Source organism: Babylonia areolata, chromosome 18 (genome assembly GCF_041734735.1).
Source record: "Babylonia areolata isolate BAREFJ2019XMU chromosome 18, ASM4173473v1, whole genome shotgun sequence".
Lineage (NCBI taxonomy): Eukaryota > Metazoa > Mollusca > Gastropoda > Neogastropoda > Buccinidae > Babylonia > Babylonia areolata.
In genome coordinates this window covers 2,005,717-2,028,017 of record NC_134893.1, presented here as the reverse complement: position 1 = coordinate 2,028,017, position 22,301 = coordinate 2,005,717, and the positions used below count along the sequence as shown (strand labels likewise).

The 22,301-nt window shown below is 43.0% G+C and overlaps 1 protein-coding gene across 3 annotated transcripts in view; it reads left to right on the top strand.

Annotated features, from left to right (window-relative positions):
- Positions 1-333: 333 nt before the first annotated feature.
- The window catches only part of LOC143292355 (uncharacterized), a 26,921-nt gene continuing 4,953 nt past the window's right edge, over positions 334-22,301 (top strand). The window contains exons 1-3 of one of the 3 annotated variants that reach the window (XM_076602550.1): positions 334-590; positions 5,503-7,577; positions 19,090-19,128. In XM_076602550.1, coding sequence (XP_076458665.1) covers positions 6,020-7,577; positions 19,090-19,100 — 1,569 coding nt within the window. In that variant the 5' untranslated portion in view covers positions 334-590; positions 5,503-6,019 and the 3' untranslated portion in view covers positions 19,101-19,128. The remainder of the gene's footprint in view (positions 591-5,502; positions 7,578-19,089; positions 19,129-22,301) is intronic. The other 2 variants (XM_076602549.1, XM_076602548.1) reach the window with 2 other exon arrangements.

The window sequence follows — 22,301 nt, the reverse complement described above, 5'->3', positions numbered from 1 at the left end:
CTGTCTGTCTGTCACCTCCACACCCTCTCTATCTCTCTGTCCCGCTGATTCAACCGGTGACATTAAAACAAGAAGCTAAAGAAGTAAAAACATACCCCCCCCCCACTCCCCCACTCCCTCTCTGTCCTTTCTTCTATCCCTCACACCACTCTCCCCTACCGTCCCACCCCCACCACCCCCTCTCTCTGTGTCTCTCTCCCTCCCTGTGTCAGCCCCCTTTCCCACTGACGGTCTGCGTGACTCTCTTTCTCTCCCTGTCATTGGAGCATGGAGCCAGTGTCTCCTGTGTTTTGCATTTCAATGCAGTGTCGTCGTCGGACCGCCGTGTCCCTGGTGAGGTGAAATCGCAGCGGGCTTGTCATTTGTCTGTTTAGTTCAGCGTTGTGTGTGTGCTGGCGCTCGCTACATCGATTCCACCCACTCTTCTGTCAGAGCTCGTCCTCTGGAAGAAGACAGCCTTGGCAGCGTGTTCTTGAGGACTGGATCTTTTGTGTATACGTAAGCGTCTCGTGATGGCTTAGAGACTTTGGTGTGATTGTTTCGGGAGGACTTCGCTGCTTTTCTTTCTTGTGGATGGCTCTTGCTGTGGTGTAAGTGTGCTGTGTGTGTGTGTGTGTGTGTGTGTGTGTGTGTGTGTGTGTGTGTGTGTGTGTGTGTGTGTGTGTGCATGCGTCCGTGTGTGTATGTGTGTGTGTGTGTGTGTGTGTGTGTGTGCGTGCGTGCGTGCGTGCGTGCGTGCAAGTATGTGTGTGCGTGTGTGTGTGTGTGTGTTCGCAAGTGCATGCATAAGAAATGAGCCGTGACGGCACAAGAACTGTTGTCAGCAGTGACCTGTGTGTGTTCTTTCCAAAGTGGTGCATGCATTCAGGCATGGACACAGACCACGTGACCAGAGGACCACCATTGATCCTTGGAGCATTGTCAGCTTCTGGCTTCACTTCAAGTGGCATTGTCCTCAAAATTAAAACTGCATCAAGTTCAAAACGAAAAGAATAGCAAAAAAAGCAGAAAGAAAGAAATGTATTGTAGTGTTTCGATTGGAAGAGAACAGAGACTCAGCATGTAGAACATAAAGAATATGTGTAAAAGTAACAAAAACAAAAACACCAACAAATAGCAATCAGTAAACGAAATAGACAAAGGCAGAAATGAAAGAAAAGAGAATGAAAGAGGAAACAGGTATGAAAAAGAAATAAAGAAGAAGAACTAGAACCAGAAAGAGAATGAAAGAAGAGTGATGCTGGCCAAAGTGGTCCATGAAGAGACCTCATGGCAACCGCAGAACGTGAAGATTTGTTCTCTCTTGTGTTGTATTACACTGCATTGTATCATAGTGTGCGGTATTACATTGTATTGTATCATACGACGGTATTACATTGTATTGTATCATACGACGGTATTGCATTATATTGTATTGTACGGTACTGTATTTCTTTGTATTGTATTTTGCTGTTACGTGCTGTGACGTGTTGTTTTGTGCCGTGCCGTGTCGCGTTGTCTTGCATTGCATTGCGTTGCGTTGCGTTGCGTTTTGTTTCATTTCATTTGATCTTCTTCTTTAAAAAAAATTCTATTGCATTGCATTGCATTGTATTGATTGTACTGCATTCTGTAAATTTTCTTCCCAACAGATTTCACTGTGTGAAATTCAGGCTGCTCTCCTCAAAGAAAGCGCGTCCCTATGGTAAAGCGCTACCCATATCTTTTCTTTTTGTTTTTTGTTCAGTCTGAAATAACATTTTGTTTCACCATCAACGCAGATTTTTATGCATGGTGTTGCCTGGAGCAACACTTCTCTTGCCGTGGGTTCTTTTTCCTGCTCTAAGTGCATGCCACGCAAGGGACCTTATTTACTGTCTGACCCGGAGGCCTGGCATCTAGACCAGTTCTGGTGGAGGGTTTTTTTAGGGGATGGGTGGGGTGGGGGTGTGTGGGGGGTGGGCGTGGGGGTGAGGGACAGAAAGAGAGACAAAGAGAGGAAGGGAGGGAGGGAGAGAAACAGACAGACAGACACAGGGACACAGAGACAAAGTCAAAGGCAGAGACACAGAGACCGAGTCAGCCACAGAGAGACAATGACAGAAACACGGAGACAGATACCGAGACGGAAACAGAGAAACATGGAGACAGTCAGAGACAGACAGACAGACACAGACAGACAGACACAGACAGACAGACAGACAGACTGTGTGGATGTCGTTGCGGTCCATTCAATCCTGGCCACCTTGGGCTGACGTCCTGGGTAGCCGGGTACCATCGACCTGCAAGCTGTCGCTGATCGTTGTCAGCAGTTCACTGCAGTTCACTTTCTCAGGAGGCGTCACTGCGTTCGGACAAATCCATATAGGCTACACCACATCTGCCAAGTAGATGCCTCACCAGGAGCTCAACCCGACGCGCTTTGTCAGACCGTGAGAGAAAACAACACGAAAACAACAACAACACATAAACAGATAAATACATGTCCTCAAATAAATAACAAGATGAATAAATAAAACTAAAAAAAGGAAAATAAAATAAAAATAAAACTAAAAAAAAGAAGAAGAAGAAAAAAAAGAAAAAAAAAAAAAAAAAAAAAAAGAAAGAAAAGAAAAGAAAAGTAAGCGAATAGATCTCCTTGAAAAAAAAGTAAGCAAATAGATAAAGAAATGAAATGTAGAAAAATACGAATAACAAAGTTAATGATTATAATTGAAAAAAACAAAATTAAGCAACTGAATGTAAACACACACACACACACACACACACACACACACACACTTCCCACCTCCCACACCAGTGACCACACACCTATATACACATCGAAGGACTTGAAGAATGACGTCTTTGTCTGGATGGAATCACTCTCACTACCTACACTGTTTTGTTTTCGAATTGCCCAGATAGAAGACTTCTCTCTGTCCTTTTCCGTCTGTTGCTGACTTTCTGCACACCTCTTCATCCTCCGCCCCATCTCTTGGTCTCTGTCTCTGTCTCTGTCTCTGTATCAGTCGCCATTTATGTCTTTCTGTCTTTCTTTCTGTCTCTGTCTGTCTCTGTCTGTATGTCACTCTCCGTACCCTCTCTGTCTGTCTGCCTCTGTCTCTCTCTTAATGTGTGTGTGTGTGTGTGTGTGTGTGTGTGTGTGTGTGTGTGTGTGTGTGTGTGTGTTCTTTTTCTTTGGGTTTTTTTTTTGTGGATTTTTTCTCCTCTGTTATGTATTTCTGCTAACACTATGATTTAATTTTATGTAGTTTTGTGTAGTGTAGTCCATACTTCACCCTAGTGGAGTGATGGCCTAGAGGTAACGCGTTCGCCTAGGAAGCGAGAGAATCTGAGCGCGCTGGCTCGAATCACGGCTCAGCCGCCGATATTTTCTCCCCCTCCACTAGACCTTGAGTGGTGTTCTGGACGTTAGTCATTCGGATGAGACGATAAACCGAGGTCCCATGTGCAGCATGCACTTAGCGCACGTAAAAGAACCCACGGCAACAAAAGGGCTGTTCCTTGCAAAACTCTGTAGAAAAATCCACTTCGATATGAAAAACAAATAAAACTGCACGCAGGAAAAAATACAAAAAAAAGGGTGGCGCTGTAGTATAGCGACGCGCTCTCCCTGGGGAGAGCACTCCGAATTTCACACAGAGAAATCTGTTGTGATAAAAAGAAACACAAAATACAAAAACAAATTCAGGGCGGCCACTGGATGTAAAAAAGCACACCAGTGCTTATCTGTTATCTTCGAAACAAAAAATTTTGTCTTGTCTTGTCTTGTCTTGTCTCCCCCCCTCTCTCTCTCTATTCTCATTTTCTCTCACTCTGTCTGTCTCTCCAATCTCTCTGACTATGTCCCCCTCTCTTTGTTCTGTCTATATTCTGTGTGTGTGTGTGTGTGTGTGTGTGTGTGTGTGTGTGTGTGTGTGTGTGTGTGTGTGTGTCTGTCTGTCTGTCTCTCTTTCTCTCTCTGTGTGTCTCTGTCCCCTCTCTGTTTTATCTATATTCTCTCACTCTGTCTGTCTGTCTGTCTGTCTCTCCAATCTCTTTATGTCCCCCTCTCTTTGTTCTGTCTATATTCTGTGTGTGTGTGTGTGTGTGTGTGTGTGTGTGTGTGTGTGTGTGTGTGTGTCCCTCTCTTTGTTCTATCTGTATCCCCCCCATCTCTCTCTCTCTCTCTCTCTCTCTCTGTGTTATCTCTATCTGTATCCCCTCGCCCCCCCTCCCCACCCCCACCCCCCACCATCTCTTTCTCTCTACAATCTCTTTCTGTCTCTGTCTCCCTCTCTTTGTTCTCTCCATCTATGTTCTCTCACTCTGTCCCGCTCCCCCCCCAGACCCCCCCCCTCCCCCCTCTCTCTCTCTCTTTCTCTTGCCGAGCCTCCTTGCTACAGTTGTGCAGTGGCAGTCGTTACCCAATTCCACAACACCCATGGCATGTACGTACACACACAACAGCTGAGGGAACCTTCTGAAACAGGTCGATTCCATTTGCCATTTAACACAAGTGATTTCGCTGCATCAGTTTTGGGCGTGTGTAAACTGTTGTTTTTTCCCCTGGCCGATTGATATGAGTTTACCTGGATGGTGGTCGGTTGTGTGTGTGTGTGTGTGTGTGTGTGTGTGTGTGTGTGTGTGTGTGTGTGTGTGTGTGTGTGTGTGTGTGTGTGTGTGTAGTGAAGTCAAGTCAAAATTTCATTTGAAGATGGTAAACGAGTAAACAACAACTGTTGTTTTTGTTAAGCCGTGTGAAAAAAGGAATCAGAGAAGAAAAAAAAGCATAATGAAATAAATATGTATAATCTTATGAATACATAATTATATACAAAAATAGCGTGATAATGAAATACACAGCAGCATTTATATTTCACTTACATAAATACAAACACGTGCACATGCTCCGATAATCATACCCACTAAATTCACACACACGTGTCCCCTCGTATAACACAAATTCATTTCCAACGAAAGCGTAGATAAAACATTTCACAAGTAATGTATAAAGGCGTAAACTAATATGTATAGAATATAGGCTAGTACTATTGTTCATCCTTTGGACAATAAATGTATTGACTCATCAGATTAACATGTTTTTATTCGTCATACACTTTAAAAGTCAGTTGAAGATTATTCCATAGATTTGAATAGTAGAGAGACAAATTCTTTATTATCGAAGATAATAGATAAGCATGGCGCACTTTTTTCATCCAGTCCCCGCCCTGAAACAGGGTCTACACTACACAATACTACATTATATATGTCATTGCATGCACTACACAAAGCTACGTAAAGTCATAGAATGCGAATACTATACTACATAATGGAGTAAGTATGGTAAAAATAACACACACACACACACACACACACACACACACACACACACACACACACAGGCACAAGCATGGTATCAATAATCGACATAAAAAACAAAACAAAACAAAGAGAGAGAGAGAGAGAGAGAGAGAGAGAGAGAGAGCCAAATTTGTCAAAAATGCATGTCTGAGTTGAAGCATTGTATCTGATGGGCAGTGGTCAGCAGAAAGCCGGACCTGGCCCCGGCAGTTGTCCCGAGGTCTGTGGTCATCGTCAGGGGAGAGCACCCCTTCCGTCAACAACAAATCCCGACATTGTGGCACGGAAACAGAGGGCGCTGTGCTGACCAGTTCTATCTTGTAACAAACTGTGTTGAATCCAAAACAACAACAAATAAACAACACACCCCGACACTCAGGGACGGAAACAGAGGGCGCTGTGCTGATCAGTTCAGTCGTGTAACAAACTGTGTTGAATCCAAAACAACCACAGACAAAACTACAACCAGTTGCACACTTTGACATTTCGAGGCCATGCTAGTGTATTTCAGCTGATACGCTCGAAATATTGATCCCGGAAAATGTGACACACGGGGTGAACGTTTCTTGGCACGACGCCAGAGACTGAAACCAACAACAGATTTTAAAAACTTTGTTATCTTTTAATGATGTGCGTGGTGCGGGGGCTGAAAGTGGACACCAGCATGTCCGGGCATTGAGCCCCCGTGCAGAAAATGAGCAGTGCTGGTCCGGACAATGTGACGTCATCACCTCCCCAGTCCACTGACTCCGCCATGGTGCCGGCAGAGGGGGAGGAGGGGGAGGACAAAACCCTGTACATCTGGATCCCATACGCGCTCTTCCTGCTGGCCATCTTCATCACTCTGGCCGCCTCCTTCGTCAAGCACACCAGGAGGGTGTTGAAGCGGCGGAGTGTGTACCGGGACTACCTGCAGGCCAACGTGCTGTGGGACAGGCGGAGGATCTGCCCCACGTTCTGCAGCTCTGGCGACCAGCTGCTCCTGCAGGGCTTCAGACAGCCCTTACCTCCCAGACAGCAACTGGAATCTGACGCTGATTCCTCCCTGAGGTCAGTCTTCACAGATGGCGGAGAGGTGGGGGCGAGTTCCCATCATCACCATCACCATCAACACCATCATCATCATGGTCAGCATCATCATCATCATCATCAGGAGCATAAACATCATCAGCAGCATCAGGGTTATGCCGGAGGGGAGCAGTACCTGGCCGTGCCGGGGCTGACGGGCAGAGGATTGCTGAGCGCGGAGTGTGGAGCCGTGCTGGGGGAGGAGGCCGGCAGTCCCTGGGGAACGACGCACGGCCGCCACAACCTGGCCTTCACCCTGGACGAAGACCTGAGCGGGAAGCAGACCAGACCCGTCAGACCTCCCGGCATGCAGCGTGTCCCCTCCCTGCCCTCCCTCCCCTCCCTGGCCCCGGGCCCTGCAGACGGAAGTCCGTCACGGATCAGCCGTTGTGCCACCGGACCGCCAGACAGGGGAAGGGGGAGGCTGCAGCGTTCCCAGCCCTCCGGCAGCTCTCTCACCAACGACTCCTGTGCCTCCTGCTCTCTGGCTTCGGAACCCGACACCACGATCATTCACACACAGGAACATGCGCCTGATTCCTTCCCCGTCCAGAACGCTGCTCTCGCTTGTTCCTCTCCGCTGTGTGGAGGTGGGCGACGTCAGTGCTCATCCCCTGACAGCTCGGAGGTAACCCTGACGTGTCCGCACTGCGGTAGTTGCTTGCCTCTCCACGTCAGCAACAGCAACCCCAGCAGAACTCACCCCCGGAGGAAGAAGAAGAAGAAGGACAAAAGGCAGCCAGTGGGTAGACCCGCTGATTCTTTCCAACAGCGGCCAGGACTGGCTGCTGAATGTCTGTTGTCAGACAGCAGGTTCCCGAATCCACAACGACCAGGAGACCGCCACCAAAGTAACTATTTCTCAGCCAGCACAGGACTCCCTCTCCCCGCCTGGTCCTGGAAGAGTGGCGGTGGCCAGGACAGTTGTGACACCAGCGTCACCCACACCTCCCTGCCCTTCTATCCAGTGGCCTGCCAGGAGGAGCGAAGCTGGAGGAGAGGTGAGGAGGAGGAGGAGAGGAAGAGTGGAGGTGAAGGGGGAAGCACCAGGCAGGGCGGGGAAGGGGGAGGGGGTGCGGGCTGGCCTCAAGATGGTCTGGAGGTGTTCACCATCCACGTCAACAGTTCTGCCGCCTCGGGGCCACAGGGCGGTGCAGACCCCGCGTCCTCCTTCCCTTGGTCAGGTGAGTCAGTGTGTGTGTGTGTGTGTGTGTGTGTGTGTGTGTGTGTGTGTGTGTGGTCAGTGTGTGTGTGTGTGTGTGTGTGTGTGTGTGTGTGTGTGTGGTCAGTGTGTGTGTGTATGTGTGTGTGTGTGGTCAGTGTGTGTGTGTGTGTGTGTGTGTGTGTGTGTGTGTGGTCAGTGTGTGTGTGTGTGTGTGTGGTCAGTGTGTGTGTGTGTGTGTGTGTGTGGCCATGTGGGTCAGTGTGTGTGTGTGTGTGTGTGTGTGTGTGTGTTTCTGTGCAGTCTCTCAATCTTTCTGTCTGTCTGTCTCTTTCTTTCTCAGATATACATATGATAGAGTGCTCTCAAGAACACACACACACACACACACACACACACACACACACACACACACACACACACACACATCTATATAGATATATTGATTGGTTGATAGATAGATAGATGGATGGATATAAATATTATAAAACTCAGCACACGCAAAAGACACGGTGAGCGTTTCCAGTTTTCATTGCTTTTTTCCCTTCTATTTTGCATTGATGGCTTGGTGCCAGCAGCTGTCGGGTGCTACTGTCTGTCATCCACATGTTGTTCTCTGTCTCTCTCTGTCCACCATCTCTGCATGTCTCTCTCTGTCTCTCCGTGTCTTTCTCTGTTTCTCTGTCTCTCTCGGTGTCATTCTCTGTTTCTCTGTCTCTCTCGGTGTCTTTCTCTGTTTATCCCTGTTTCTCTCCGTGTTTATCTCTGTTTCTCTGTCTCTCTCCATGTCTTTCTCTGTTTCTCTGTCTCTCTCGGTGTCTTTCTCTGTCTCTGTCTCTCTCGGTGTCATTCTCTGTCTCTGTCTCTCTCGGTGTCATTCTCTGTCTCTGTCTTTCTCAGTGTCTTTCTCTTTCTCTGTCTCTCTCAGTGTCTTTCTCTCTTTCTCTGTCTCTCTCGGTGTCTTTCTCTGTCTCTCTCAGTGTCTTTCTCTTTCTCTGTCTCTCTCGGTGTCTTTCTCTCTTTCTCTGTCTCTCTCAGTGTCTTTCTCTCTTTCTCTGTCTCTCTCGGTGTCTTTCTCTGTCTCTCTCAGTGTCTTTCTCTCTTTCTCTGTCTCTCTCAGTGTCTTTCTCTGTCTCTCTCAGTGTCTTTCTCTCTTTCTCTGTCTCTCTCGGTGTCTTTCTCTGTCTCTCTCAGTGTCTTTCTCTCTTTCTCTGTCTCTCTCAGTGTCTTTCTCTGTCTCTCTCAGTGTCTTTCTCTGTCTCTCTCAGTGTCTTTTTCTCTTTCTCTGTCTCTCTCAGTGTCTTTCTCTGTCTCTCTCAGTGTCTTTCTCTCTTTCTCTGTCTCTCTCGGTGTCTTTCTCTCTTTCTCTGTCTCTCTCAGTGTCTTTCTCTGTCTCTCTCAGTGTCTTTCTCTCTTTCTCTGTCTCTCTCAGTGTCTTTCTCTCTTTCTCTGTCTCTCTCAGTGTCTTTCTCTGTCTCTCTCGGTGTCTTTCTCTGTCTCTCTCGGTGTCTTTCTCTCTTTCTCTGTCTCTCTCAGTGTCTTTCTCTGTCTCTCTCAGTGTCTTTCTCTGTCTCTCTCGGTGTCTTTCTCTCTTTCTCTGTCTCTCTCAGTGTCTTTCTCTGTCTCTCTCAGTGTCTTTCTCTCTTTCTCTGTCTCTCTCAGTGTCTTTCTCTCTTTCTCTGTCTCTCTCAGTGTCTTTCTCTGTCTCTCTCAGTGTCTTTCTCTGTCTCTCTCTGTGTCTTTCTCTGTCTCTCTCAGTGTCTTTCTCTCTTTCACTCTCAGTGTCTTTCTCTGTCTCTCTCAGTGTCTTTCTCTCTTTCTCTGTCTCTCTCAGTGTCTTTCTCTGTCTCTCTCAGTGTCTTTCTCTCTTTCTCTGTCTCTCTCAGTGTCTTTCTCTGTCTCTCTCAGTGTCTTTCTCTCTTTCTCTGTCTCTCTCAGTGTCTTTCTCTCTTTCTCTGTCTCTCTCAGTGTCTTTGTCTGTTTCTCTCAGTGTCTTTCTCTGTCTCTCTCAGTGTCTTTCTCTGTCTCTCTGTCTCTCTCAGTGTCTTTCTCTGTCTCTCTCAGTGTCTTTCTCTGTCTCTCTCGGTGTCTTTCTCTCTTTCTCTGTCTCTCTCAGTGTCTTTCTCTGTCTCTCTGTCTCTCTCAGTGTCTTTCTCTGTCTCTCTGTCTCTCTCAGTGTCTTTCTCTGTCTCTCTCGGTGTCTTTCTCTGTTTCTCTGTCTCTCTCGGTGTCTTTCTCTGTTTCTCTGTCTCTCTCAGTGTCTTTCTCTGTCTCTCTGTCTCTCTCAGTGTCTTTCTCTGTCTCTCTCGGTGTCTTTCTCTGTCTCTCTGTCTCTCTCGGTGTCTTTCTCTGTTTCTCTGTCTCTCTCGGTGTCATTCTCTGTTTCTCTGTCTCTCTCGGTGTCTTTCTCTGTCTCTCTCGGTATCTTTCTCTATTTCTCTGTCTCTCTCGGTGTCTATCTCTGTCTCTCTGTCTCTCTCGGTGTCTTTCTCTGTTTCTCTGTCTCTCTCGGTGTCATTCTCTGTCTCTCTCGGTGTCATTCTCTGTCTCTCTCGGTGTCATTCTCTGTCTCTCTCGGTGTCATTCTCTGTCTCTCTCGGTGTCTTTCTCTGTTTCTCTCTGTCTCTCTCGGTGTATCTGTCTCTCTTTGTCGCTGTGCCTGTCCGTCTCTCTCTCTCTCTCTCTGTTACTATCTTTGTTTCTTTCTCGCTCTTTCTCTCCTTGCCACTCCCCCCTCCCCCCCTCCCCTCCCTCTCTCTCCACTGTCACAGTCTGTGAACCTCAGTCAGCCACAATCATTCCTGTTGTTGCCGCACATTCTGATCCACTCCCCCCTCACCCCCCCCCCCTCCCTCTCTCTCCACTGTCACAGTCTGTGAACCTCAGTCAGCCACAATCATTCCTGTTGTTGCCGCGCATTCTGATCCACTGTACCGCCTTGTTTCTGACACAATCTGATTAACGATTGAGGCATTCTGTCTCTGTCTCTCCCATTCTCTGTTTCTCTCTGTCCACCCCACCCCCCCACCCCCGTCTCTTTCCTCCTCTATCTCCCTCTCTCTCTTCCTCCCTCCCTCTTCCTCCCTCCTCCCTCTCAAACCCTCTCCCTCCCCCTTCTCTCTCCCTTCATCCTCTCTCTCTCTCTCTCTCTCCTCTCTCTCCCCCCTCTCTCCCCTCTCTCTGCCCTCTCTCTCTCCCACCCTCCACCTTTCTGTCCATTCCCCCTCTCTCTCACTCTCTCTTTTTGTCTTCCTCTCTCTCTCTGGCCCACTCTCCTTCCCTTCCTGTCTCCCTCCCCCCTCTCAATCCTCTCTGTCTGTCTGTCTGTCTGTCTCTATTTCTGACTCTCCCTTTCTGTCCATCAGCTTTTCTCTCTTTCTATCTGTCTTCACTCTCTGTGAAAAACGAATCAACCCAAATCCTTTTCTTTTAATGCTGCTCTTTCTTGTTCTGTCCGCCCTGTCTCCCCTGATACAATGCCATTAACGATTGTACATTCTTTCCAATTGCTACGTTCAACACATTCACTGCTGCGTCTACTGATCCTTGGCAACCGAATGTCTTGTCAATAACAACGGGAATTATCACTATATATGCGCACGTGTGTGTGTGTGTGTGTGTGTGTGTGTGTGTGTGTGTGTGTGTGTGTGTGTGTGTGTGTGTGTGTGTGTGTCCGTCCCACAGAAATAGATAAAAACAACAACAACTGTGGGTGGTGTCCCTTGGCAAGAAGGCGGGCGTGTCAAAATTCTCTGTCTAAAGATTTTCTAAAGACTTTCACCCAAATCTAAACTTTTTGACAATTTGAAAAAGAAATATATTACTGTACAGGGTGGCGAGTTTTTTTGGTTTTTCTTTGTTTTGCTTTTTGTTTTTGGCGACTGAGGACTTCAGTTCAAGCAGCCTTGTGAAAACTGTGTGCCTTTCACGGATTTGGGATGAAGTTCGTTCAGTGATGTGACAGTGTCTGTTGGCGGCGTGCAGCCTGTGCACTCGGGAACAGTGATTTCCTCATGTGTCAGCTTTAACGAAAATTAGTGTTGTGCCTGTTTGTTTGTTTGTAGTTCTCTTCTATCTTGGAATGAAGTGAGTACATTGTTTACACAAACTGTATTGACTAAATCAGAAGATTGACACTTGTGTTGCAATTTGCGTGATGGGTGGTTTCGTAGCTTAAAAAAAAAAAAAAAGGAGAGAGAAGGAAGGGAAGAGAAGAGGAAAAAAAACAACAACGAAAAAACAGAGAGGGGGAGAGGGGAGGAGGAAGGAACAAGCAGGCAAGCAATAACACGAATGCGATGTCTACAGGTTACAAAAACATCCTCGCTCAGTTTAAACGTAAGCAGCCAGGGTCCACTTCTAGCAGTGAGGGTGACAGTCCAGACACACTTAAACACATCAGTAAAAAGATTAGTCTGGAAGAAGAGCGTCAGGAGGAGAGAGACATGGAGTCGAGATTCATGGTGTTCATGAGAGAGATCAGTGAGCGATTTGACAGTTTGCAGAACAGTCTGGCATCTAAAGATGATATTTCCAAAATGAAAACAGACATTCAAACAAAAATTGATGATGTCACTTCTAAATTTATGAACAAAATAGAAGCATTGGAAGAACGACTCATCGTTGTTGAGAAAGAAAGAGACAAATTGCAGAGAGAAGTAGAGGTGGTACAAAAAATCAACGGCGAGCTTTTTGAAATGCTTAATAAACAAAGCAAGCAGACTGCAGCTCTTCGAAAGGGAAACAATGACTCAGAACAGTATGGTCGCGGATGGAATCTGCGAGTGTACAACATACCAGAATCCAAAGCTGAGGAGCCTGAAACAACAAACGCCTGCACTCAGAAGCTCAGCGATCTTTTCACAAGCAAACTGGGCGTGGCCGTCACGGAAGCAGACATCGAAACAGCTCATAGAACTGGCAGTCGCACTCCTCAGCTCACCAGACCTCGCCCCATGATAGTGCGCTTTCTGTCCAGGAGGAAGAAAGATGAGGTTCTCGCTAACCGTCGCAAACTAAAAGGAAATCCACAGAAGATTTCTATTGCAGAGGACCTGACTTCTCTGAACTTTAAACTTCTTAAAGAAGCAAAAGAACATTCGGCGACACTGGACGCTTGGAGTTCCAGGGGGAAAATATTTGCAAAGATCAAGAATGGCAAGACTGTGAGGCTAGAGGTGGATGTGGATGTTGACGAGGTACTGCGCCGTGCAATGTGACATTGTGACTCTGACACTAGTACATGAGAGGGGTGATGATGAGAGGGGGGCATGTGCATTAACTTTCACACAGACGTACCTACAGTGTGAACACGTGTACATTGGAACACTCACATAGCCATACGCACACGCGCGCGCACTTACTTCCCATACTGACACGTCTGTACAAACAACCACCAAGTATCATTAACGCAAAATCAAATTAAACCATAAACACACACACCCACACACAGTTGGCATCTGACTGTATATATAATATTCTTTTTGTCCCCCTTCATTTATTGACAGCCCAGGATGTGCTCTGGTGGTGAGGGGAAGGTGGGAGGAGGTTGTGAGTGAGTGTTTTTTATATACACTGACACATGTACATTATAATTGGAATATGTCTAGAGACAAACGTTTCACTCAACGTTTATTCATTACATACACTTTTTTCTTTCTAAACATGTATTAATACATTATTTCCGCACACAACAGAGAGAGGTTAAATTTACAGCCCACCTCTCCTCATAAGATTTGTGTGCGTGCTCGCATGTGGTTTCTCCAGCTCTGTGTACTGCTGTGCTCGCTGTTGCTTATTGTAGCCTTGGTGTGTCCCGCTACCACCGTACCCTCCATCGTTGACTGTCGTTTCCCCCTCCCCCTCCTTGCCATTACTCCTCCCGCGCACCCCGACCCTATGTTCCCTACTCCCTTGCCGACTCCTTGTGCTGGAGAGAACTGTGCCGTATATTCCGCGGTGCGTCAGTGTTTGAAGTTTAAACTTTCCCAATGGACGTATATGCGTGGGGGTGTATGTTGTGGCGATTGTGCAGGGTATGACTTCAATGGATTGTGCAAATAATATTGCCATGCATATGGTCATTTTGTAGGTTGTTTTTTTTGCTTTTTTTTGTTATTGTTTTTCCCACATGCATGCATCATGAGCACGTGCGTGCGACATACTCCCACTTATGCACACGCTATGTTAATACAAACATGACACAAAAATAGGCTCCCCCCCACATGCATGCATCATGAGCATGTGCGTGTAACATGCTCCCAACTGCGCACACGTTATGTTAACACAAACAAGACACAAACACAGGTTGGTTTTTTATTTTTATTATTTTTTTTTATTTTTATTTTTTTTCCCACATGCATGCATCATGAGCACGTGCGTGCGACATACTCCCACTTATGCACACGCTATGTTAATACAAACATGACACAAAAATAGGCTCCCCCCCACATGCATGCATCATGAGCATGTGCGTGTAACATGCTCCCAACTGCGCACACGTTATTGTTAGCACAAACAGGACACAAACACAGGTTTTTTTTTTTTTTTTTTTTTTTTTTTTTTTTTTTTTTTTCTCCAGTGATGCACGTCGCCTCGCCGCAGGAGCCCACTCACTTGACCAAGACTTACCTGTTTGTCTAAATGTGTGCTTTTCTCTTGATGTACTTTGCTTTTATTTTAATTTGTCCCGTCATGGATGATATAAATGATTGTCACTCAGTGATGGGTACTTATAAAGGAGTGTATTTTTCTTTATTTGAAAGCCTTTGCTCAGTTGTACTATGTACCATGCAAATAGAATGAGTGGATGCCCTTTAGACTCCACTAGAAAATATAGTATAAGTCATTAATTACTTGATATAATAGCCACAATAATAATAAAATAAAATGGAAAATATAAGCATTGTTTCCATGAACTGTCAAGGACTGGGTAACGTTAAAAAGAGGAGAGATGTTTTTCACTTTCTTAGACAAAAGAAACACTCCATTTATCTCCTTCAAGATACACATTTCGACCCAAATATTGAATCGTATGTTAGATCTGAATGGGGTTACACTTGTCACTTTGCATCTCATAATTCACAATCCAGAGGTGTTGCTGTTATGTTCAATAACAATTTTGAATTTAAAATTAAAAAGGTGTACAAGGATCCTAATGGAAACTGCATAATTATTTCCTTTACAACAGTAGAAAAGGATTTCTTAATTGTAAACATTTATGGCCCAAACAAAGATTCCCCAGAATTTTATGATGAACTGGAAAAAAATATTACACAGTTTGGATACCCAAACCTGATTATTGGAGGTGACTGGAATCTAGTTCTTGACCCACATAAAGATTATTCTAATTATAAACACATAAATAACCCTAAAGCTAGAAACAAAGTAGAAGATATTATGACAAACTTAGATATGTATGATGTTTGGCGAGACTTAAACCCTGATAGTACACGTTTTACATGGCGTAGACCATCCCCTTTTCAACAGAGCCGTTTGGACTTCTTCCTTATATCTGAATGTTTGATACAGTATGTGCATGAAGCAGACATCCAATATGGCTATAGGACAGACCATTCAATGATAGTTCTTAAACTTTCATTTGGCGAAAAAATTAAACGAAAATCTTTTTGGAAATTCAACAATTCTTTACTGAAAGATATAGATTATGTAAATGAAATTAAAGAAGAAATCAAACAAGTTATTAGAGAATATGCAGTTCCATTATACAATTATGAAGAATTAAGAAACATTCTAATGTCCGAAATACAGTGTGTAATATCAGACCAATTATTGTTAGATGTTCTATTAATGAAGATTAGATCAAAAACAATCTCATATGCCACAATGAAAAAACGTAAAACAGAGGAGGAAGAACAACAGTTAGAAATAGAAATACAGAACTTAGAAAGCAGGAATGTCAGAACATGTCAAGAAAATGATAGAATAGAAGAGAATAAGTTAAAGCTTGTAGATATTAGAAAAAAGAAGATGGAAGGAGTACTCATGCGTTCAAGGGCCAGATGGATAGCAGAAGGAGAAAAAGTATCAAAATACTTTTGTAATCTTGAAAAAAGGCACTTTGTAAATAAGAGTATGAAGAAATTAGTCACAGACAAAGGAGAAGAAATCCATGAACATAATGTAATATTAAAGGAGGTTCACGATTTCTATAAACATTTATATAAAAAGAGACTTATTCAAACATGTGAAATAGCAGATATTGTTAAGGAAATGCCTAAACTTAGTAATATAGAAATAGAAAACCTTGAGGGTGAAATTACTTATGAAGAAGCTACCCAGGCACTTAAACGCATGCAGAACAATAAGAGTCCAGGTACTGACGGCTTTTCTGCCGAATTTTTTAAATTCTTTTGGAAGGATCTTGGATACTTAATTGTCAGGTCACTAAATGAAGGTTTGAAGAAAGGTGAACTGTCACAAACACAGAAAGAAGGCATAATAATTTGTATACCAAAGGGTGACAAACCAAGAGAATTTATTAAGAACTGGAGACCGATATCTTTATTAAATGTTGTTTATAAAATTGGATCTTCTTGCTTAGCAAATAGAGTTAAGTCTGTGCTGTCCTCTTTAATTAGTGATGACCAAACAGGATTTATGTCTAACAGATTTATTGGTGACAATATTAGATTAATATATGATATGATTCATTATTTAAATTCAAAGCAGTTGCCTGGTTTATTGATTTGTATAGATTTTGAAAAAGCGTTTGATACTGTTGACTTCACTTTCATGATGAAAGTGTTAAAAGCATTTGGATTTGGTCCAGTCTTCTGTAGATGGATAAGTACCTTTTATCAAAATATTAAATCAGCAGTAGTAGTAAACGGAACGGCGTCTTCTTGGTTTCCAGTAGAGAGAGGATGTCGTCAAGGTGATCCCATTTCACCCTACTTATTTCTTCTATGTGTTGAAATCCTTGGCATAATGATAAGAGAAAATAAACTGATTAAAGGTATTAATATTAATAATACAGATCATAAAATTGCACAGTTTGCAGATGACACCCAACTGATGACCAAAGGAGATAGAATATCGTTTGAGGAGATCATAAGGACAACTGACTCGTTTAGTAGTTTTTCAGGATTATATATGAATGCAGGTAAAACTCAAGCAATATGGCTGGGTAGCAGAAAACAATGTCAAATTAGATATCTACCTCATTTAAAAATGGTATGGAACCCACCAAAATTTAAAATCTTAGGAGTGTGGTTTACTGTTGATTTAGAAGAATGTGAGGAATTAAACTATAAAGACAAAATGTCTGAAATTAGAATGTTATTTAGAATATGGATAAAAAGACCGATTACCCCTTTAGGAAGGATAGCTGTTCTCAAGTCACTGATTTTATCAAAAATAACCCAGTTATGGATGTTTCTACCAAATCCACCTGATGAATATATTGATGAGCTGCAGAAGGCATGTTTCAAGTTTATTTGGAACAAAAAACAGGATCGAATAAGTAGAAAAACAGTAATTAAAAGTACAATATTAGGAGGATTAGGAATGTTTGACATCAAACAATTTATTAAAGGTCTTAAACTGAGCTGGATACGTAAATTAAAGTTTTCAAACCATAAATGGACAATAATAATAAAAGAAAGCAATCCAGTTATCAAAGATATTGATAGATATGGACCCTGTCTACCAACACCTAATGATAAGAATAAGTTCTGGATCCATGTTTTCCAAGCCTACAAAGAATTTTGTCAGAAGGTCCCACTATTAAGTAGTAAAGAAGTTTTAGCAGAACCAATCTTTCTGAACCAAAATATTAAAATTGGAAGTAAGATTTTATCATACAGAAATTGGATGGAAAAGGGGGTCTGGAATATTTCTCATCTAGTGCACAGGGACAGTAGTTTCCTTTCCTATGAAGATTTTAGTCAAAAGCATGGAAATATAACAAATTTCCTTACTTTAAATGGTTGCATAAGGTCAGTTAGAAATTATATAAAAAACCTAAACATTAAAATTGATAATAACACTGCTTTGCAGATGAGAAAATCATTACAAATGATATATTCAGTGAAAAAAGGAACAAAAGTTTATTATGATACTCTAGTTAAAAACAATACGACCCCTAAATGCTGTAAGAAATGGAACGATTTGTTGCAACTGAACATTAATTGGAAACAGACATTTCACAAAATACACAAAATAAGTGATGTTAACTTAAAATGGTTTCAAATAAGATTAGTTCATAGGATTATTGCAACAAACAAATCACTGAAACAGATGAATATCTCTCATAATGATAAATGTAGCTTCTGTGGATCACATCCAGAAACCATTGAACACCTTTTTTGGAGATGTGAGATTGTGCAGAGATTTTGGACTGCTTTCCAAACTGATATTAATAACAAATGCAATAATGTATACAATGCCCAATTATGTGAAGAATTAGTTTTATTTGGAAACTCACACACATTTGCTACAGATGACATTTTAGATTTTATTATTTTACTTGCCAAAAATTTTCTGTACAAATGCAAATTCAATAAACAACCACCACAACTCAATGCATTTAAAACACAGCTCAGATACAGATACAAAATCGAAGAACATGCATCTTATATACTAATGAACCATCATGCTTTCCGTACAAAGTGGAACAGTTACCTTCCAATTATGGAAACTGTTACTTAATCATAATTTCACATGTTCCATAGTTACCATTCTATACAACAGTCCTTACTTTGTACTAATATGTCTTTATTTATTTCTCAATGTGTATTATTTGTTTGTTTGTTTAACTTTTATAGTTCCTGTTGTCTTTACAATGTGACCAATCACAAGTGTTCTTTTCCAATAATGCAGAAGTGATATACTCATGATCATTATTATTATGACATTATAATGTCACCACTCGCTTTCGCCTTACCCTATATACCATTACTATAATAGTTGATACATTTGATGCTGTTGCTATGTCACAACTGGTCTAGGCTATTTACTATTAATGTCATCTTAAATCACCATGATTACTACAATCATTAAGATGTAAGTATTGATTGATTGAATGATTGGACAAATCTTCCTTTCTTCTTTTTATTTTTTTTTATTTATTTTTTTGTTTGTTTGTTTTTTTTGTTTTTGTGTGTGTGTTTGTTTGTTTATTTGCTTGTTGTTGTTGTTATTGCTGTTGATGTTGTTGTTACAGATTTGTTTTGCCTTGCTATAGCCTGTTTTGTTTTATTTTGTCTTATCTATCTCTCTGTAGTGGAAGATGCTACTGTTCGTTGTATACGGTTTGGTTCATACTATTCTCTGTATTGTATACATGTTTTTGGAAAATTAAAAAAAAAGTTTAAAAAAAAACAAAAAAACAACAAAAGCAAACAAAAAAAAAACAAAACATCAACAGATAGACAGGTGGACAGACACGCAGACAGACAGTATTACAGATAGACAGACAGACAGACAGACAGACAGACAGACAGACAAAGAGACAGACAGAAAGACAGAGAGATGTTGTTACAGACGTAACATGTGATCCCTTTGCCGTGCAGCGGGAAGGTGAAGGAAGTGCTGACGCTGGCTGATACAAGGTCAGTACTTCTCTGGTTGGACTCGGAAATAAAGTGCGTGAGATAGATAGATAGACGGACAGATAGATACATAGATAGATAGATAGATAGATAGATAGATAGACGGACAGATAGATAGGTAGACACTATGTGTGTATGTGTGCGTGAGTGGGGGGAGGGGGATTTACGTGTTAGAGAGAGAGAGAGACAGAGAAACAGAAAGGGACTATCTCTGTGTGCGTGTGTGTGTGTGTGTGTGTGTGTGTGTGTGTGTGTGTGTGTGTGTGTGTGTGTGTGTGTGTGTGTGTGTGTGTGTGTGTGTGTGTGCGCCTGTGTGTGTGTGCGTGTGTGTGTGTTGTGTGTGTGTGTGTGTGTGTGTGTGTGCGTGCGTGTCACATACAAGATTGATTGATAGATGGATAGATAGAAATATAGATAGATAGATTGATAAACAGATGGATAGATAGATAGATAGATAGATAGATAGATAGATAGATAGATAGATAGATTGATAAACAAATGGATAGATAGATAGATAGATAGATAGATAGATAGATAGATTGATAAACAGATGGATAGATAGATAGATAGATAGATAGATAGATAGATAGAAGCATGATATTATTAAAATATATATATACACGAAGTTTTATTTTAGCTGGGTAATCAGATAAGCAAAACATATGCTTTTTTTTCCACCTATCGCTGGGGTATAAGAGAGAGAGAGAGACAGAGAGAGACAGAGAGACAGGGAGAGATTCGTGATATTTATCACGCAGACAAACAGTCATACTGACACACAGATGAAACCAAATGACAGTGAGGGCGAGACAGGGAGGAGAGAGAGAGAGATACAGACAGACAGACAGACAGACAGACGGACAGAAGGACAGACAGACGGACAGAAGGACAGACAGAAAGAACAGACAGACAGGTAAACAGAGACAGAGACAATGCGGAAGCACGCACACAGACATTCACGAAGACAGACATAAAGCAAACACACGCACGCGCGCGCGCGCGCGCGCGCGCGCACACACACACACACACACACACACACACACACACACACACACACACACACACACACACACACACAGAGTTACAAGGCGTTCTTTTTTTTTATTTTTTAAGGAAGCCACAACCCTCAGGACTTGCTTAGATATCACGATGTATCGATTCACACCCAGGAAGTGTCTTCCCAGCTCACACACACACACACACACACACACACACACACACACACACACACAAGCGCACGCACGTACGCACGCACGCACGCACGCACACACACACACAGAGTCACGAGCACAGACACACACACACACACACGCACGCACGCACGTACACACACACACACACACAGGCACGAGCACACACACACACACACGCACGCACGCACGCACGCACGCACGCACGTACACACACACACACACACACACACACACAGGCACGAGCACACACACACACACACACACACACACACACACACACACACACACACACACACACACACACACACACACACTCATGGCAGCATTCTACTCTGGCTCTGAAAGATGCCAACTTGCAGCCTTTTCTGCACAAACAGCAAAACGCTGTGATGTGGAGATCCCATGTTCTTCCATTTCTCTGTCTGCATGTCTGTTTGTGTGTTCATCTCTGTCTCTGTAGTCCATGTCGCTTTACAATCCATTTGCTAATGTCATCTTGGAATGAGATTGTTTTGCGTATTGCAGCTAGCGTTCTACATTTACAATGCTTTGGAACGATTACTTACGGTTATAACTTAAATCACAATACCAATATGAATTTCCATGATAATAATCATATTAAGAGCAAATGCTAAACACTGTGTTATTGGAATTCTGGTTGCGTGATTTGTGTCAGACACTGACACACACACATGACATGACACACACACACTCTCTCTTTCTCTCTCTCTCTCTCTCTCTCTCTCTCTCTCACACACACACACACACACACACACACACACACACACACACACACACACTGCCACTGCCTGTCTGTCTCTCAGTATATGTCTGTCTGTCTCTCTCTGTCTCTGTACATCTGTATGTCTGCCTGTCTCTCTCTTCGTAGACAGCCCAGAAAACCCATCAACTATCCAAAATCAATCATTTCCTTGACCTTCACTCACGGAAACTATTTTTTTCAAGCACATATCCAGTCTACAATAGACTATGCATCAACACTATGGGACTCCGCAAGTGCGAAGACCATGAAGCCATTACAGAATCTTCATAAACAAGGGCTCAAGCTGGTACTAAAAAGACTACCCTTTTAGACTCAGACTATAAACAAGCGAATATTCTCCAACTAAACCGTAGATCAGAGTACAATAAAGGAATCATGATGCAAAAGATTATGACAGGTAATCCACCACCAACATTAATAGACAAAGTTTCTGTAAATTCATCAAAGAGCCGCCCCAAAGTCCATATCCCAATCCCAAGAATTGACTTGTTCAAATCCAGTCTGGTTTACTCAGGCGCCACCCTATGGAACTCACTCCCAGAAACAATTAAACAACACCATTGCCCAACCACCTTCAAAAAACATTGCCTTTCCCACCTGATGCCATAATGTGTTATGTAAATCGTTCATTTTAGTGATACTGTTTGTCAGATGTGTATGGTTGACAGAACCTTCCTCACCCTCCATCCCCCCTCTGGTCTGTAGTGCGGTGTGTGTTGTGTGTGTTTGTTTCTTTCATTTTGTTCATTTTTACCTGTGCATTTTACAAACACCATGCTTATGCCTGTATGCCATGTGTGTGTGTGTGTGTGTGTGTGTGTGTGTGTGTGTGTGTGTGTGTGTGTGTGTGTGTGTGTGTGTGTGTGTGATTTTTTTAAGATAATTTTTTTTGAATTTTGTCCTCCTCTGAACAACCTTATTTAGTATTGTGTGGTGTAGACCATATTCAGGGCGGGGACTGGATGTAGAAAAGCACATCCTCGAAATAAAGAATTTGTTTTGTCTTGTCTTGTCTTGTATGTCCCTCTTATACTTGTCTGCCTGTCTCTCTCCATGTCTCTCTCTATACCAGTCTGCCTGTCTCTCTCTCCATGTCTCTCTAACTGGGTATGGCTGTATCTGTGTCTCTCTCCATGTCTCTCTAACTGGGTATGGCTGTATCTGTGTCTCTCTCCATGTCTCTCTAACTGGGTATG